Genomic DNA, 20,074 nt, shown 5'->3' on the forward strand with positions numbered 1-20,074 from the left:
CTATGAAATGGGTAATATGATTATTTTCATTTCACAGTTGAGGAAACTTAATTTACAGAGAAGTTAAGTACTGCCCAAGTTAACACAGTATGTGCCTTAGTCAGAATTAGAACTCAGGCAGTCTGTCAAAAAAAGCTGTGATCTTAACCACAATTTGTGTACCCATAACTGTAGACTGTACTGAAATGCTAGTGCATAGGACAGGAAATTGGAAATTGTCGTGGTACAACTATAAAATGGAAAAAAATAGGACTCTCCTATCATCAGTAATTTTAATATTTCTGAATTGGCTTGAGCATTTTAAAATATTTTCAAATATAATTTCTGAAATAAAACAGTAGTCCCATTGAGAAAATAGTCTGACAATTATGTAGAATATTATAGACAGAAATAGTTTAGGTTTGATTTAAACCTAAATAAATCATTATTCAGTTGAGATAGTTCTTCCACAAATAAGTATTATTACTGATTAATATAAAAATTTTATATGTATGTGTGTATACATATTTATTTCCATTTTAATACTATGTTATATATATTTATATTTCAGATTATGTGGCTTTACATTTTATAAAGGTCATCTAGTATATTTTGGGCAATGATTTATGTTTTCAGATTTATTTTTTAACTATAACAGAAAAGTAAATAATTATTTGGTCAGTTTATTTTCTTAAAGGAAATTCAAGGAGATACTTGGAGGTGAACTATTTTTTCCTCAACATTTAATTTTGAAAAATTTTAACCTACAGAAAAGTTAAAGGCAATGAAAACTCATACACCCTTCATCTAGATTCACCAATTGTTAGCTTTTTGCTACATTTGCTTTTGCTTTCTTTTCCTCTGAGTGTGTATGGTAATTTTTTTTTTAGTACATGGAAGACATGACACTTCACCCCTAGTGACTTCAGCATATATTTCCTAATGACATTTCCCGCGTGACCATAACACTGTGTCACACCAAACAAATTTAATGTTCTGTAAAATGTAGTCCACCTTTAAATTTCTCAAAATTGTTATTTAATATCTGGGTTTTGTTTTTCAATCCAGGATCCAGTCAAGGATCTTGAATTGCATCTGGTTATCATATAGGTGAACCATTTTTAATTCAAGAAGTTACTTCTTGATATTTGTGTGAGTGTATTCAATAAATCTTGAGAAGGCAAGAAACACTAATCAGCTTTGGGAATAACAAAAACTCTTGGTCATATTTGATAATGTGAAAATCTAGATTAATGTGGAGAAAATTAAAAATTAGTTACTTTTCAGAGGTATTCAAAATATGATTCTTTTAATTAGGAACATACTAGATGTGTTTAAAGTGTGATTTGATTTGCAGACATTTCTACATCTATCACTTCAGGACTAGACTAAAAACACAAACGTATTTTCTTTCTTTAATGCATAAATATTTTTAAGTGAGATAATCAGCTGTCCTTTATTAAAGCAAAAACATAAGTATTCTAAAATTATTGTTTGTCAGACCCTTAACTGTTTCCAGAGTTAGTCATGATACTTACCTTATAAAATGTTATAGCCTGGTTTTAACTCAATTTTTAGTTATCTTAAGAACCAGCCTAGAGTAGGCACAAAGGAATTCTATTCCCAGTATATTATGGATATGTTACTGTCTCACTAATAATACATAGTAAGTCTAATTTTTGGTTTTTATCAACTCAGTTCTCACAAGAACATTTATTGAGCTTTTTTTATTAGATACTATAAGATTAAACATTCATCTCTAATCAGTTATGCTTGTTTGTTTTTCAGTCCACGAACAAAAGATGATCTTAGAGCATACTTTATACTTCTACAGGTAAGAAAGCAAGAATTTAGTTGAAGGCTGAAGTTGTCTAATTCATATCTTAATCTATGCATGTGTAAGTGAAATGATATCAAATACTAAATATTGTTTTGAGCAACATTATTAATACTTTTTAAATTATAGTTACTTGTAACCAGAGAATTAAAGCTACAACAAATAAGTAATGGGAAGCTAAATTATCTCTGGGATCAAAATTTTAATTTAGTTCTTGCCTTCCTGCTGTGAACAAACAGAATGGAAGCACTTCTTCCTCCTCCCATCAACCTCCTTTCTTGTAACTAGTTTTAATGGGCTCCAGAACTTTCTTTTATTTCCCAACTAGTAGGTTTCTAACTTCTATATGTATTTTCAATAAATGCTTAAGTTAGATTCTAATGGAAGAATTAAAGTTGTTGTTTATATTTGCTGAAGCAAAGATGAATGTTTTCCTCTTGAGAGATACAGATTCATAGATACAAAAAAAGTAAAACCTAGACAAATGAAAAGCAATTTTTAGTTTTTATTATTTTTTTTGAGAAAGAAGTATGTTATTCCCGTAGCTAGTATACTACATTTTTATTATTCTTTATAATTTATAAAAGGTATTCATGTAGATTGTCATCTCATTTAAAGGTAAGAAAAAATTTTATTAAATAAGATAGTGTTTAGTTCAATATTATGTCCAATAAAAGGAAATATTCAGGGTAGGGATAGAAGAAGAGGGAGAGAAGAAAAAAGAAAAAGTGGAAAAAAAGGGAAGAATAGACAAGAGATATTTGGGAGATGTAAGGAGGGAAAATAAAGAGGTCAGAAGAGAAAGGCAAAGCTAGAAAAAAAGAGGAAATATACGTGGAGAGAGTAAAAGCTGGAAAATGACAACATGAAGCTCAAATTTTTAAAAGTGAGTGTATTAGTCAGCAATGAGCTCTGTTCACGACCTCTTGTTTTCTCATGGGCTGTCATTAAATGAATTGTCAGCTGGAGTCAGTCCTTAATTTTGACATGTCCTGCCAATAAGTAAGTTTTGAAAAAATTCATGATGCTCTCTTATTTTTCACAATTTCAGTTTATTTTTCAGTAATATTCATTTTTTTCCATGAAGTTCTGAAATGTACATTGTAATGGAGTTTTAGATTTTGGAAATATAACTAGAGGTTTTGCTTGGTTTGCAAGCACTCTTTCTGTGTCCCTTCAACATTTAAAAGTTATCAGAGCTGTTGTATGGTTTTCCCTTGTTCTTTGTGAGATATCCAGATAACTCACTTCATAATGGCAAAAGTTTCACAGCCAGCTTTTATTTCCTTTTTCTAGCTTTTTTTCTTTTAATCAAAGAAGAATGAGATTTTTTGTTTAATTGGATGATAGTGATTGCCACCATTTATACCAGGCAGTGAGCTAGGTGCTTTACAAATATTTTCTTTTTTAATACTCAAAGCAACCTCTAAGATAGATATTACCTTTCCCATTTGACTGGTGAGGAAATTGAGAATCAAAGTTTAAGAAACATGCCTAAGGGCATATAGGTAGTAAGTGGTAAAATTAGCCCTAAGGCCCAGATCTGTCTCAATTCCAAAGCCCATGCTCTTTCCACTGTTTTTGTTGTCTCGTTAGGGCCATCAAGTCGATTCCAACTTGTAGCGACCCTCTGTGCAGCAGAGTGGAATCCTGCCCCATCTTATTGTGCCATCCTCTCATCCTCTGGCGCTGTATCAAACAATACTCCACTGCTGTTCATGGGGTTTCATAGCCAATTTTTTCAGGTCCTTCTTCCTTGTCGGTCTTAGTCTAGAAGCTTGGCTGAAACCTGTCCACCATGGGTGACCCTACTAGTATTTGAAATACCCGTGGCATAGCTTTCAACAACACAGCAACACGCAACCACCACGCTATGGCAACCAACAGACAGTGGGTGTGGTTCCCTGACTGGGACACGAACCCCGGCTGTGGTGGTGAAAGTGCCAGATCTTAACCACTAGACCACAGTGGCTCTGTCCACTGTACCATGCAGAAATCCGTCTTTGTTAATTAAATAATTAAACAGATTATTGTGTTAAAGGATTTCACCTAGTATTGCGTAATCTCAAATTTAGTTTTCTGAATTTTACACTTAGCTCATTAAGCTTAGTGTCTTTCCTTTTACATGTTAACAAAATTTTAATACAATTATCTTTAATATCTTTTTCAGAATCCTCAATTCAATAATACATCTACGTATGTCATCTATGCTCACTTGCTACGACAGATAGCTACCTTAGTGGAAGCTGACCATCATTTCCTAGTTCACTGGTTTAAAAAGTAAATCATTCTTTGATATTAAAAACTTTTATAATCTTACAGTTTTAAGTTTGTTAGTAATTTTATGATAAAATATGTTAAATGTTTTCAGGTCTGTAGAAATGATACTTACAGTGCTTCAGAAGCCACTTATAAACATACTTTAGTACTACATAGAGGATAATTAAAAAATCTATTTTTAATATAAGTAACCATTTTGCTCGTGCAAGCTGTTGTTTAGATTTCTATTCACCACTTTTGCATTTTATAAAGCACATTCCTATCATTGATTTTTCATATGTTTCAAAGATGGTAAATAGATTTGCTCAGACATTACTATTTTAATTTGTGTCTTTTTATTTCCTATCTGTATATTAATAAATCTTACCATTGTTTACATGGTGCCTTTTCCTTACCTAAAAACATGATTGTAAAGTATAGGTTAGCCATCAATATCAATTTATAAAAGCATAATATTTTTTTTCACAGAACTATACTCACATTAACAATCACTTTTCTCCATGATTGATAAAAGTTAAAGAGGCAAAAATACTTCCAAAATTAATTTTAAATATAGTCTGTTCTCATTATTCACAATAATTATGTTCTATGCAGTTACTGCGAGCGCTGAATTAGTGAATGCTGAACCATTGCTTCTATGGGAAATAGAGGGTTAGGTTCCTGTGAGCATTTGGTCACAAGATTTTCATCAACCAGTCAATACATAACCTTGTTTTATCTGTATTTCTATTTAAAGACATCTTATTTAGTTGTTTCATTAACTTGAACTCACGGTCAACAGCACTGTCTGAACAAATTTTATCTAACACAAGTATACTTTCCGTAAGTAACATTACATCCTTCTTATACTTAGGAACACTAGATAGAACCTTAGCACTACATTTAGGGGCCATTTTAAAACAGCAAAATCACTAATAGCACAAAAATGTGGAAAACATGACACTAAATAGCCTGCATAAAGGACACTTGTTTATAGTATGAGACCTAAAACAAGAAGGCAGAGCGTTGCCTTGTTCAGCCTTAGCTGGGAATGTGCATGTTGGGCAACTCAAATTTTTTGCCACTCTTTGCACACCCGAGAATGACCATGAAAGTGCCACGGTATTAATTTGAGGGTTACAATTAAATTTTAGCAAGTAGGTGAATTTGCAGATGTGGAGTCTGTGAATAATGAGGATTGACTGAATATTGAAAGCCTGAAAAATGAAATGTTTAATACTAACTTTATAGTAATTTTGTTGATTATTTCTTATGTAATTAAGAAACAATATTCAAGGTAAGATTTTTCATCTTTTCAAATTTTTGGCAATTTAAGAAATAGAATTTGGGGGAATATTCTAAAATTCTCTGCATATAGGACACATTTTGATATCTAACAAGTATATTGCCAAAATAGAAAATGTGAATTTTGATTGGAATTATTTCAAAATCTTTACCAGATTATCCCAGAAGAGGTTCAAACAATTGGTAGAGAGATTGCTGCAATTTATTTCTTTACGCCTGTTTCCTGCAAAGCCTGAAGAATTTCCACCTATAACAAAGTGTTCCTGGTGGATCCCATCAGCATCTAAAGTGTTGGCTTTACTTAGTAGGTTTTATTATTCTATCATCTTTACTTTTCTTCTGTTAAATATTAGGGACATTTCCATAAGGATCTCAAAGTAGCGTGGAGGCATTCTCACATTTTAAACCATTCATTGGAGGTGAAAAGTTATAATTTATTTTCTGCTTGATAATGGATTTCACAACTAATTTATCAGCTTGAAAAAGCTTCATGCATTTTATTGGGCAGTGTTCTGTTATGGCTATCAACTGCATATGACCTGCTAAGTAGTGATTTCTGAGAAAACAGGAACTTCCATTAATTCCTGAGGGCCGCTAGGTGAGGACACACTGATGGGGAAGGAGTAGGAGTAGATGGCCAGCTGTGTCGTCCCTTTACTAGACTGTTAGAGTCCCCACCACAAGGTTTTTTTAAAAAGCAAGAAATTGTTGGCTGCATTTTGACTACAATTTTAAAAATATCTTTTTCATTTGGAGTTGCACTTGCTTAAATAGGAATTTCTAGATAAAGGCTATCTAGTGGACATTAAAATGTTCTTATTATTGGAACGAATCATGTGTATGTTAGAAAAGATCATTATGTTAGAATTTATCTTTACAGATACTGCAAACAATTTGGTTCACCCTCCCCTTATTCCTTATACTGATTTCTATAATTCTACATTGGATCACATTGACCTCATGGAAGAATACCACACCTGGCAGAGCTTTGGAAACTCTCACAGGTAAGATCAGAAGCTCATTTGATTACTCACCTAAATAAAATACTATTGAAAATAGTGACTGGATTTTAAGTTTGATAAATAAATTTAAATATACACATACCTTTACATATAAACTTATATATAGTTTAGCTATCCAGCCTTGAAATAGCATTATATTTCTTAAAGCATTTTCTTTTTCTCTTACATTTTCAATGTATATACATGTTAATTTGGTTTTGGTTTGATTAATAACATCTTATTAAGAAGGGAAAGGTTCTGTCTTAATATGCAGTCTCTTATATTTTCTTATTCTGTATGCTATCATCCAGCACAGGGGTCAGCAAACTTTTTCTGTAAAATACTAGATGGTAAATATTTTTGGGTTTTTGAGCTATACAACCTCTGGTCTGCCATTAAAGCACAAAAACAGCCTTAGACAATACAGTATTACAATACTGTAAGTGAACAGGTGTGTCTGTGCCCCAAAAAACTTTATTTACAAACAGAGGCCATATTTGTCCCATGGGCCGTAGTTTTCCAGTGCCTGATTTAACACGATGATCACACACGTGTGCACATACACACGTACATTCACTCCTTTTATTGCTTATTCTGTAGAAAAGGTAGTTGTCCTTTACATATAGTATAAAAAGAATGGATGTTACAGAGAAAGGGCTTCACCACAAATTATGTATTACAATAGTATAATATATTTTCAAAACACCTGACCAAATTCTTTACTACACTGCACCTTGTATCCATACTTATAGTTTGGATTAAACCAACAAGACTATCCCAAACGTGGTTTATTCCCAGACCATGAGATATCCTGGAAAGTGCATTTATTCTAAAGGAGACTGACTAAGAGACATGGTGTGGATATAAGTAACCTCAAAACCCCAGATTAGTTTGTAAATTGGTTCAAATCTTCCAGGAACCTCTTCTACTAGAATTGGCCTAGAACGTAGAATCGCCTTCTGGACGTATCTCAGTCCATATCTGTACACTCAGAACCAAATAAGAATTTCATTTCTGGGGACCTCGGTCAGTCTGATGCATATTTTCTTGGCAAAGTTTATTTTACAAAGACACTTTTTTCTCCCACTTTAATGTGATGGTAATGTTATAGACAAAACAACTCCAAGAGTTATTGTGCATATTTCAGTGACATCTTTTAATGCAGAGCTCCCCTAACCACTGTGCATTGGTACCAAGAATGAGTTACAGAGGAGTTTTGATCCTGTGATCCCTTTAGCCCTTGGGAAGCCAGCCTGGACTTAGAGGGGGACCTGGAGCCCTAGGGCAAGTCACCTCTGGCCATGAGCAGCCTCATCTGTTTTCTCAATGTGTCATACAGTTAGTGTCATTTTTCTCTATGCCATGACTAGTGAAAAGTGGAGATGCACTGTTTTAAAGTACATAATAAAACCAATATGTATCCTACTAAGTTCATTGCACTTATCCTACTAAGTGCGTTGCACTTCTTTTCATTTCAGAATTTTTAATTAGTGCTTAGTGATTCAAAATTATTAGATATTAGTACTGAACAGCTCTTACTGTTTATGAACAATTTTGTTCCAGGAGAAAGCCGTTTCATTTCCAGTTCCACTAGCGCTATCTCCTTTTTCCTCATGATGCCTTCATTGCACCCACTGGTCACAGATGAGCTGCTTGGCTTTACTCGGAGGGATTCCAACTATAACTGATGGATTCATTGCAACCACTTCTCATGGGAGTCTAACTCCTGAAGTGTCAATGCTGCCATACTAATGCTCTCTAAATGCATTTCTCTCTATGTAGTTTGTGGCTTTTTTATCTAACATAAAATGACTCTGACCCAGGAAAGAAGTTACTTTTGTAACTTTTGATCGTAATGTTTTGTCTTTACAAATACATACCATTTTATCTTACTGTACCATTAAATACAGTACTGACAACAACATACTTTTGTTGGTGTTGTTAACAACATCCCTGACTTTTATTTTATTGCTGTTAAATTTATTACTTTGCTTTTTACCACTGTAGATATTGGTAGATTTACTCATTTCTGAAGCTCACACATCAGAAATATTCTTATAGTAATGGATTCTTATATTAGTTTCTGCACGTGAATTTTCTGTCCTAATCCTCCTTCATCAACACTTCTTCCTCCTGGTTTTGGTTTAGGCTGTATTTTCCACAGGTAATGATACACGGGTGAAACAAATTATTTGTATAAACGATATAAGTGATTAGCACATGTTTCGGAACATTAGATGTAACTTCCTCTCGAGAATAAAGGCACTGTACATCTAGTAATAATACATACTTCACAGGGCTATGGGGATTACAAGAAATGATGCACATAAAATTATTTTGTAAATGGTAAAACACAATACAAAAGTGATGTTTTATATTGTTAGAAGAGGTACCTTAGATTCCCTTAGTATAATTTTGCTAAAAATACACCATTTTGCTTTTTCTGTTTTCACTTGTTGAGCAGGTTTTCCTTCTGTCAGTACCCATTCGTTATTTCTATAGCTGCAAAAAAAATCATTATTCAGAGAGACTCAGAACAACAGATGATAAGCATCGCAAGGGTAAGCCAGCTATGAAAACATATTTATGCTGACTATAATCAATATAGTAAATAACTTAATAAATGACTCAAATGTCTTGTGAATTGTTCTAGCATAATCAGGAAATGTTAAAATTCATATTATACTTCCCCAAGAAGTGCTTAAACCTGTTCACAATATGGGAAAAAGATACCCTCATCAACTTCTCATTATATTATAAATATGGCGGGAAGATTAAATGCCTCTCACAGATCCAGAGTACTGGAAACTGGTTGGACGTCATTCTGTAGGTACCATATTCCAGCTCCAGGGTAACTAGCAGAGCACTGGTGACAACTACAGTCAGGGCAAGGAGTGTCCTTAGGAGCAAACCACTCAAACCACTGAAACGTTTTCTAGATTTTAGAAGATCAAATAGAAACAACCAAAAAATTAGATGATGTAAAAAAAGCATAATCTTGGAAAACTGAAAAATATGTCCAAAGAAGGTGAAAGATATTTTATTGATTCTTAGGAAACCAAAATGCACGAGGCCCATAGAAACTGGGGTAGAAGTCAGGCTGGCTTTAGGAAAAGTGTGGAGCAGGACGCAGTCTATCTCTGGGCCTGTCTTTACCACTCCCTCCCACTTATGTTTCAGCACAGCACAATAACATTATGTACTTCAATAGGTATCAAACTAAGTGAGCTTTTTTTATTAGAGCTCTAGACTATACATTTAAATGCTCATATATTTTGAGTATCTACTTTCGTGACATGATGACTCACAACTTTAAAAATTAGAGGGAAGGCTGGCTGTAGTCTACTTAAAATAAAAAGAGACCCATAGAGTAAAAAGTAATGATTTCCATGTCTTGTCTAAGAATATAAAAAGAATCCTAAAGCATAAATTATAATACTTCAAAATACATAAAAAATAAGAGTTGTTCTTCAGTAATTCGGTTCTCAAAAGGTGAATGTTTTTTTCTGTCACAGAGCAGGACAAAAGATTTGAGTGACTGGTGACATCCCAGAGTCAGCTTACACTGAGTATGTGGATATTAGAAGAAATTTGATTGCCTGTGTATACCAAGGGAGTTCTCTAGCCATATTTCCCCCCTGAAAAGTAAATTTAAATAGGTATATTTAGCAGCAGAATTATTACTTAATCTTGGGTAGATATTGGCTCAAAGATTAGTCTATATAGCTAGTCATTTTAAATTTTCTATTAGTTGCATTTATGCAATTTCATGTGCTGTTTTAGTACTTCTTTTTTTTTTTTACCTTGGCTTATGTTTTTATTTATTTGTAAGAAAACCTGAAGAGCTAGAAGTTTATCTAATTGCCTCTAGGCAGTTTTCTGCTATGTCATTCACACTTAAGATATCAGATATCTTCTTTTGTGGAAATTTTCTTCCAATTAAAAGAAGCAGAGTGGCAGCTGTAGACTGTGTCATGGGCTAAGTCTTCCAAAGAGCATGGACACGAATGAGTAGAGATTGAAGAGTCAAGTGGTATTGTCTGTTCTTATGGGTGTTTCCCAACATTTTAACTTGTAAACTGCCATACCACTTGGAATTAATGACTGGTGACTATTTTGACACAAGGAGAGCCTTACAGGTAGTTAATGTAAGCAAGAGCTTACATGGTATAATCTCAAGTTGCAAAAGAGATTCCCCACCCTAAAAATAACTTCCTCATCAGACTGTGTCTGAAATTCTATCATTGTTGGGTTATTTCTTTCATTTGAAGTACTTTCCATTAAATATGAATTCCTTATGGGACGAGGAGCCACTAAGCCTTGTCTTCCATTAGCATCCTAGCATAGATTTGTGTGTTGGATAATTCCAGTGTAATGGCTTCCCAGGAGCTAGACTGGGAACGGAAAATAGGAAAGGGTAGGAAAACAGGTCCATGACACAGGATACTTTTTACTCCCAGGAATGTAGACCTGTTTGAACACAAAAAGGAGGACCCAGAGAAGAAAAAAACAATTAAAAGCCTTTTGAATTGGAAATTGGAGAGATGAAGAAGGGCTCTGAATTAGAATGTTTTATTATAGTAATCTACAAAATCATGAAAGTAGCCTTATTATATAGATTTGAGGTATTAAAATTTTATCCACTAAAGCAAATTGCTACGTGTATTTAAAATGTCTGAAATGTTCATCTTTAATCTGCACAATAATTCATTTTCTTTGCTACCAAAGAGGATGAGGAAGTCTGAAAAAGATGTAGATAAATTAAATATGCAAGCATGTAGACTTTATATGGTAAATGATATTTGTATATTCCTTGTATTTTTAAATGTGTTGTTTTTTACACAGTCATTGCTTATATTTTGAGAAAACATGAAAAATAGATTTTTAAATCACCCATATTTCCATCACCCAAAGATAACCATTGTTAACATTTTAGTAAATTTTCTTTTAATATTTTTTATCTATATTATCTTTAAAAGGCAACGGAGTTGAAACAGTATTGTATACACAATTTTGTTCCCTCCTTTTTTCAGTTGTACCTTCCTTAAACATTTTCCATGTTATTTACGTAGTTTTTATAACCATCATTTTTTGATAGCTGTAATGGATATTTCTGAAGTTTTGCTTTTACAATGCTGTAATGAACATCTCACTGTATAAAAAAATGTTCTGTGTTTAGAATTCCCAGAAGTGGAATTGAGACAAGGATATGAACGTTGTTAATGTTTTTGATAAATGTTGACAAATTACTTTCTAAAAATAGACTGTGCTTTTAGAATAAATTCAATATCTAAAAAAATTTAAGCCAAGTTTATTATCAGAAGTATATACCTTGTTTCACATGTTCCCACTTTGTATCTGTTAAACAGAAAACCTTGCTATTTAAGAGATGAGACATATGGAAACTGTAATGCAAGCACTCTTTACTATAGGAGGTGAATTATTTTGGGTCCTCCCTTTTGGATCCCCTTCGGTTACCGTTGTTCCAAAACGAAACAATAATAAGGCATTTTCATAAATCAAAATTTGTATAATTGAGTTTATGAAATTGTTTATATGAAAGATAGCATAGAGAAGAATGTAAGTGATTTTTAGTGAAGTGTTTTAAATGTTTTAAATGAAATTATAGTTTAAGTAAAAGTGAAAATGTCTGCTTTCTTTTTTAATTAGCAAAGTCTGGTGGATAAAGTATCTCGAAGACAGAGACCTGATATGAATATGTTATTTCTAAATATGAAAGTAAGGCGGACACATCTGGTTAGCGATTCTCTTGATGAGGTATAGATCATTTATTCCAAAATGGTATTAATTAAAACTTTGAATAAATTGTACAGTATCGTTTATTACTAAAATCTTAGTAAGCTGTCTTTTATTTCTGTATGCCAGTGAGTGTGCTTCCTTATATTTTGGTACCGTAGTTAAAATCAGTTTTGTATTCACAATTAAGCCCTTTGTTCATTTTTTGTATGTTTATTAATGATTTGTTGTTAATTCCCCAGAAAAGGATTTTATATAGAACACTTAAATGAGTAATTCATGTTTCTAAATATGTAACCTAGATTCTAGACTCACCTTTGTTACTGGCTGGGTGAGTAACAAGTCATTTTAACTTCTCCAGGCCTCAGATTACTCATCTACGAAATTTGAGGTCTGAACCACAGGGTATATTGGGTCTATTGAGGGTCAGACATACTTTGATTATATGTACATGTGTTATAGCGCTTCATGCACGTACAGTTCTTCAGCCAGATCTTCATGTGGCTGTTATAAAATAGCGACTGATTTAGTTATGTAATTTTTTAAAGTTTAATGTTGAAGGCAAGTTAAAGAAAAGGAAACAAATTATTTTATATAGTAATCTGCTACATTAAACTCTTGGAGGTAATATGATAATGGGAGGCAGTAACCTTGGGCAAGGTACCTGACCTCTGTTTCTTGATCTATACAACAAACATAACAATACCTAGTTCACACAGTATTTTGCAGATTTATTGGATGGATGGATGGATGGATGGATGGATGGAGTTTTTTGACATTGTAAATAAGATAAAGACTGCCTAACACAATACCCAGAATTTAAAAAGTTAATTTCCTTTTTACTGCCCTTTGTTCTCCTCTACTGTATAATTTCTTCAAATAGTTAACCCGGAAAAGAGCAGACTTGAAAAAGAAGTTGAAAGTTACATTTGTAGGGGAAGCTGGTTTAGATATGGGTGGCTTGACTAAAGAATGGTTCCTTCTTCTAATTCGCCAAATTTTTCATCCAGATTATGGTGAGTATTTAATTTTTATGAACAGTCTTTTTCCTAATGGTTAGATTCAAGTAGTCAATCTTATTTTTAATCTACCCTATGATTTTACAGATTTTTTTGTCAATCATAAATGTTAAATAATTTTTTTAAGGACTGTTATTTACATTTGAAAAATTGACCAAATTGATGATCAAAATGTTCAGTATCTTACTGGGAATCCTATACAAAATGTATAAAGATTGAAAGTATACATTTGCAAGGAAGCATCCACATCTTTCCTGAATAAGCCAAATGCATGAAAATTTAATTTGTCTTTAAAATAAAGAACATTAGAAATTAAAAAACAAAGCTATAGTTTGTTCTACATGAGTAGTCAAAGACTCTTTCATTAAATAATGAGACATTTTAATAAATAAGAATTCACTAATTAATTTTTAAGACAAAAATAAACCTTTCAAGTTTAAATTTGGTTTTATTTAGAGAAAACACGTGTATAATCCTTAGTATCCATTAAATGGTTTTCTTCAAAGGAGAGTTTTAAGTATTTTTCTTACTCTTTATTTTTCTTTATTTTGTATGTACGTATATATATGATCTTTCTGGCAATGGGAAATAGAGATGACAAGGATAAATTGAAATCTCCAGTTAATCTTTCAATTAAATTTTGATCATAACTTAGAAGTTATAAAACCAGTTTTTATAAAAGAAAATCAACTGATTAATTTAGTTTCTGTCTTTTTACCTCGTGTTTCCACCCTTGGTTCAGAATACCAATGAACAATAAAATGCTCTTGCACACTCTCTGTACATATATTTGATATATTTTTACCTGAAAGATGATTTGTAACAGAACTATTGCTGAACCAGTTTGCTTCTATTGATGAGATATCATGTACATTTTTACCACTCTGATTTTTTAGATCAATCATATTAATGAAACCGTGTTTCTTTTTTTCAGGCATGTTTACATATCATAAGGATTCCTACTGCCATTGGTTTAGCAGCTTTAAATGTGATAACTATTCTGAGTTCCGATTGGTTGGAATTGTATCCTTTAAACTTTCCACTAGGAGGTGCTAGTAGACTAGAGATTTTTAAAAAATTTATCTGAATTTTGGAAAACTTCTCAGTAATCATTTTATTCAGATTAAACATTCTTGTCATTTACTAATAGACTTTTCAGTAACTTTATTATTTGTAATAGCACAGCTATATAATGTCAGCAGATTTAATTAATTGAAAGGAATGACTGAACTTTTTATATTTTTCTCTGAAAACTTTATCTCAAAATAGAAATTATTTCCTATTTCATATATAATCTAAATTATCAGAAATTTAAGACATTTTTAAAAAGCCAAAATGTCTTTTCCATTTATAATGTACTATTTTTCTGTTAGTTCTTTCACTTTGTTCTTATTTCACTCAATTTACTAAATTGAAATTGTGGAAATTAAATCTGACCCCTTAATATGCTCTCAAATCCTGAGATATCCATAAAAATTAACAATTGAATGGAATAGGAACATTTAAAGCATATGGCATTATTTTATAGTGTTTTTAAAATTATATAGATTTCTGTGCCATCCTCTAATCCCTATCAGGTGTATTGGAGAGGGCATTCCTGCATTGGGTGGGAAGTTGGGCAAGATGCCTTATGTATTAGGTTTTTTTTAATTCTAAGAAATATAATTGTGGAAGAAAGGAGAGAATAAGGATTAAATGAGCAAGCACTGGAGATACATAGGTTAAAAGAGGGGGAAAAAATCCACCTTTAAGAAACTTACCATCTAGATGGACAGAATACCCCCAATGCAGGGTAGTCTATTTTAAGAGTCAAATGACCATTTGGCATTAAGTGCTAAGAAGTTCTGAGAAGGAAAAGATCTGATGTATTCCTCCCGGAAAAGGTGGAGATTTAAAAATGGAACCAATATATTTGATTAACACAGGGCTGGAGCGAGTAGGACATGGACAGGGAGAATGGCTAGAAAAGAAGGCTGCCTTGTGCTGGACCTGTTCCAGAGCAATATGTAGGTCCACTTGATGGAAACAGAAGGCACTCTGAAAGTTATGGAAGATACCATCAGAAAAAGAAGTAACAGCCGTCTTATAAAGGGCTTTGAATGTCTGTCTTTATTGCATTGGTTGGAATAAATCCTGAAGAATGTATATGAAAATTGAGAAGCTGGATGGAAGAAAAAGTATTAGGGTGAAAACTACACCTTGAGAGGGTAAACTTAATTTGAAATTTTGTATATATTGTGTCCAAAGTGGTAAGTTCTGCAATATGGAGCGCTTAACAGTTCTTAGACTCCTGTTTTTATTCTGCTACCTACAGTAATCATTTGTTGCCTGTTTCCACTTCATTGAAGGCCTGAGTGATTGATGCTTCTCACTACACTATGAGCAATTTGAATTTCCTGATATATGTTTGTCATACTTTACATTCTTATCATGGCTTAGATTTGGGTGATATTTTGACTTTCTAATATTTGTAATAAGGTATTAGATCTTAGCTATCACATTTTTACGGTGGTGTTATACAATATCATGAATTTGCTAATTGTTTTCTTTTGCGATACACATTAGTTTTTATTCAGTCATTACCCAAAAGAGCATATTAAGCATATTTACATGTTGCATATTACAAGTTAAACAATTAAATATAAAATTAAATTATTATAACCACTACTATCTCATTATTTTGTGTATTTATCGCATATACAAAAAGTAAACTACAGAAAGTAAGATTGAGGCCCCCAAAGCATGATAATATATAGGAAAAACGTCAGATGATAGTGGACTATGATCATGTAAGTGGTTGAGAGATGTATCAAAGGTGAGGAGAACTAAAAATTGAGAAGTAACAGGCATCATGATTGAGAAAATATAGTTGGTTCTGTACGTATTTTCAGTTGTTAAATTTCAAGACCAAAGATTTGTTGTTCTAGTAGTTCTGACAGTATTGTGTTTCTAATGCAATTATTTTTAAATATGGTGAGGCCTTGGAGTTTACAAGAAATGTTATAGTAAAACCTGTAATAATAATTATAAAATGTTTTGAAGATTGCATAAAGAGCCATAATATAACAGTTTTTTAAAAATAGAATTGCCTATACCAAAAGGGGCATTGGAACTAAGAGTAGGGACAATATGATATAGTGCAGGGTTTTCAAACTCTGCACTGTTTGCACCACGTGACAGACACCTCAGTGGCTCCAGCAGAATCCCCCCACCCCCATCCCTGCTTCAACCAGAGCAGGTTGATTTAGTGTGAAATGAAACATTATACCCCTGCTTGTGAAAGTGCCTTGTAGCAAATCCTATGACCCTACTTCCTCATCGGTTAGAACCCTTTCTTCAGGATTATAATTTAAAAAAAAAAATTTTAATGAAAAATGCTTAGAACTTGTCACCATAGTAGATGATCATAAATGATAACTATAGTAGTATTGTGGTTATTATTGTTATTGCTATTATCACAATTATAGAAGTATATTAGAACTTATTTTCACTATCTCTCCCCTTGAACATACTGCTCAGTCTGTTGATATGGTTACCTATGAAATAGCATATCTATTCCTTAAATTATTATTAGCCTTCATTCTGCCTTAGCAAATTAAAATACTGGCTGTCTTTCAAGTTTTTAAAATTGTTATCAATAGTTTATCCACCCATATGTTTAGATTTCCGTTTGAGCCTATAAAATTAATACCTCCTTAATAACTTGATATAATAATCTTTGACAGTTGAAATATTATGAAATTTGATCTAAAACCTCTCTTTTAGCAAATGGATATTACATTCTGCCATATAACTGATAAATAAATAAAATACCATTGAGCAAAGTTTGTAAATACAACAGCTATAGTTTTTTAACTTTAACGCCTTGAGTAAACGCCAAGTAATAAAAGCCTTTTAAGTATTACTAGGAGATTAATTGTCCTATTGGCTTATCAGCAGTGTGTGTCTGTATGTCTATATGTGTGTCTGTGTGTCTATATGTGTGTCTGTGTGTGTGTATATCCATATGTTTATTCAATTCAGCTCTGTCTCTGTTTAGTTTTAAAATAGCTAAAATGATCACCAAAATCAGTAGTGTTTTCTGCAGTGAGTTCTACTGAATAAATTGCTGCTGCAAAATCACCAACATCTTTGTTTAAATTTAGAAAATGTTTTCTTGTATGTTAAATAATTTATAGAAATGTATGAAATTGCTATCTATTGTGATTTTAGATAAACTTTTCTAGGGAAATCATTAAATACTATCAACTGAACCCCGCCCTTTTTACATGACTTTTGGTAATCAGGGAATTATGTTAGGGAAAATAAAGGGAAAATAAAGGAAAGGAAGTATGTGGGATTAATTAGAAAGTCAGTGTTAGATCTGAAAGAAGTATGCAAGAAATAGGCCAATGCATAGTTCAAAACTCATTTGTTGTCATGGATTTTATGTTAATGCTTAACATTTAGTATGCATAGCTTATGGGACTAGCTGTTTATAACAGCATTACCTTGGATATTCGTTTCCCCCCCTGCTGTTACAAGAAATTATTGAGCCCTCCTATCGTTCCTAGTGATCAGAATACACCAGTAGGCATCTGCAGTGTTACCACTGACGACTTATGTCAGATTATGCCTGTGAGTATAAAGTTATTAATATCTTATCCCTTAATGCTAAATCTCTCTCGTCTGCTTGCACAGTCTCTCTTCCTAATGCTATTCTTATGTTTAAATATGGTCTCCCTCTACCTTTGTAACCCATCTCATTTTTTATCTAGCTTTCTACTTCCTTATGGAGACACATAACCCACTTTGCAGCACTTCTAAGCTCTTATAGCATAGTAGAACAGGCTCTGAGTCAGAGGCAGAGATTTGAATCCAGGCTCTGCCACTTAGTAGCTTTGTGAACCCGGATAAATTGTTTAACCTTTGTGAGCTCTAATTTCCTTATGTGAACAATAAGGAAAACAAAGGGGATTACATGAGATAATAAAGTACTTAGTACTTGATCACTTGTGTGCATCCTTAGTAAGATGATTCTGTGCAGTGTCATTAACAGTGTCTGCAACAACCTCTCTAAAACAAATAAATGAGTTTCACGGCACCATCTCTTATAACATTCCTCGGTTCAGAAATTAGAATTCTGATCATCAAATTTAATCCACTGTTAAAATTTAGTAGAGGAATGAATAGTAATACATCCTCCTGACAATCCCCTATAATAATATTTTTTATAGCTGAGTTTTGATAACTATTGTTCAGCAGAGAATTCCCAGTAATACTTTTAGCAAGTCCCTGGATGTGGACATTCTCTGTTGCTCATTAAGGGCCTATCTAGATATCCCTGTGTTTTAATGGTCAGATGAGTTTGGTGTAGGGTTGGTGCCTTCCTATGAAAGCTGAGAAACCTCACCAGAATATGTGACCAGTTAGAAGACCATTCTTCATACTTCCCGGAGGTGCTATCTGACACATTTTTTGAAGTTGGTTCGGGTTCTTTCCGATTAAGAGCCTAAATCCATATTTTTATAAGACTCAATAGTTAGAAAAATAGTGTGGTAAGACAGCTTGCAAAAGGCAATAGAGCAGGCTCTCATTAAGAAACTGAAAGATCGCCCTTTTATAGTCTTGTATCTATAGCACACTACCTATGACCCTGGATGGGTCACTTCATTTTCTTATCTGTAAAATGATGGGAGTAGACAACTAATCTCTAAGTTGCCTTCTCATTTTAGATTTCTGTGATTTTTTTCTTTTTGTCCGACATATTCAGTTTTTGCCAAATTTTTTTACCAGTAAATTTCCTAATTTTATTATTGGTTTTTACCAGTAAATTGCCTAATTTTATGATTAAAGCTATTTGAATTTGACTCATTTAGATCCAGCTTTTTTTAAATTAATAGTAAGGGAAATTTTGTGAATGACTATTCCAGTATATTGTTTTGTATTATGGAGCTGAAGATGACACTGAGTTAATTTCATATTCTTATATTGGCTCTTTAATAATGAATCAAGATTGTGCATATACTATGAGATGAACTGTAGAAAAAACTAACTTTTTATACATGCATGAATAAAGATAGAAAGGAAGCAAGAAAACTACTGTGTTAGGATAGTGGATTGGGTAATTTTTAAAAGTTTTTTTATAAATGGATTATTAATTTATAAATAAATGACATCTATTAAAAATTGGCACCTAATTTCTATTTCATATATGATAAAAATATATCCATAAAAAAGTTTAAGTGCTTCTTTATTCAATTCTTTGTTTACCATTTGTATTTATACACTATGTGTTTTCAAGAAGAATAAACAGGAAAGCAAAGAGAAACATCTAGATATGTTTCTTAGTTTAAACACAGTATCTGTGAGTATAGGACAAATAATACAGAAAGTAAGCAAAATGTTTAACAATGGAGGCTTCAGTATGGTGTTAATAAAGGCAGTAGTCTTCCATGATCGTGTTAATGACTGCTACACTGTTTTCTCTAGAGAAGGGCTCCATGACTCAAAGCATCAGAGTTGTGCAGCAACGTAAACAGCCATCTTCCTCACACAGTCTTGTGAAAATCACACTCGAGCGTTTTAGTTGAGAAGAGAGGAGAGGCAAGCATAACCTTGAATCAGCAACTGTAATATCTCTTTTCCTTCTGCTTAAGTCACTCTCAAACATGCTCTATTAAATAAGATCAGGCTATTCAAATTGTATGTAAAAACAATGTTCTGTATCTTCATACACTATTTCATTATAGGTTTACAAAATCATAAAAAAGTTTAACTGGGTAGTTAATATTTTAGAGATAGCATATTACAGTTAAGAGTCTAAGTATAGGCAAACAAAAAAAATTTTCAATAGAAATAGGGGTTTGAAAATACAAAGGCTGAGAATAAAAGGCCTACAGTCCTGAATAAAGCAGATATGAGTATGTAATTTCATG

General features: G+C 32.7%; 1 protein-coding gene across 1 annotated transcript in view; it reads left to right on the forward strand.

Annotated features, from left to right (window-relative positions):
• HECTD2 (HECT domain E3 ubiquitin protein ligase 2) overlaps positions 1–20,074 on the forward strand; it is a 78,327-nt gene that overhangs the window by 49,942 nt on the left and 8,311 nt on the right. Inside the window, exons 7-15 of the mRNA XM_004427821.3 lie at positions 1,768–1,813; positions 3,987–4,096; positions 5,536–5,684; positions 6,261–6,384; positions 8,846–8,942; positions 12,052–12,159; positions 13,022–13,154; positions 14,092–14,180; positions 17,616–17,774. Of these exons, the coding sequence (XP_004427878.1) occupies positions 1,768–1,813; positions 3,987–4,096; positions 5,536–5,684; positions 6,261–6,384; positions 8,846–8,942; positions 12,052–12,159; positions 13,022–13,154; positions 14,092–14,180; positions 17,616–17,774 (1,015 nt within the window). The remainder of the gene's footprint in view (positions 1–1,767; positions 1,814–3,986; positions 4,097–5,535; positions 5,685–6,260; positions 6,385–8,845; positions 8,943–12,051; positions 12,160–13,021; positions 13,155–14,091; positions 14,181–17,615; positions 17,775–20,074) is intronic.

Source organism: Ceratotherium simum, chromosome 6, assembly GCF_057802395.1.
Source record: "Ceratotherium simum simum isolate JZ-2026a chromosome 6, ASM5780239v1, whole genome shotgun sequence".
NCBI lineage: Eukaryota > Metazoa > Chordata > Mammalia > Perissodactyla > Rhinocerotidae > Ceratotherium > Ceratotherium simum.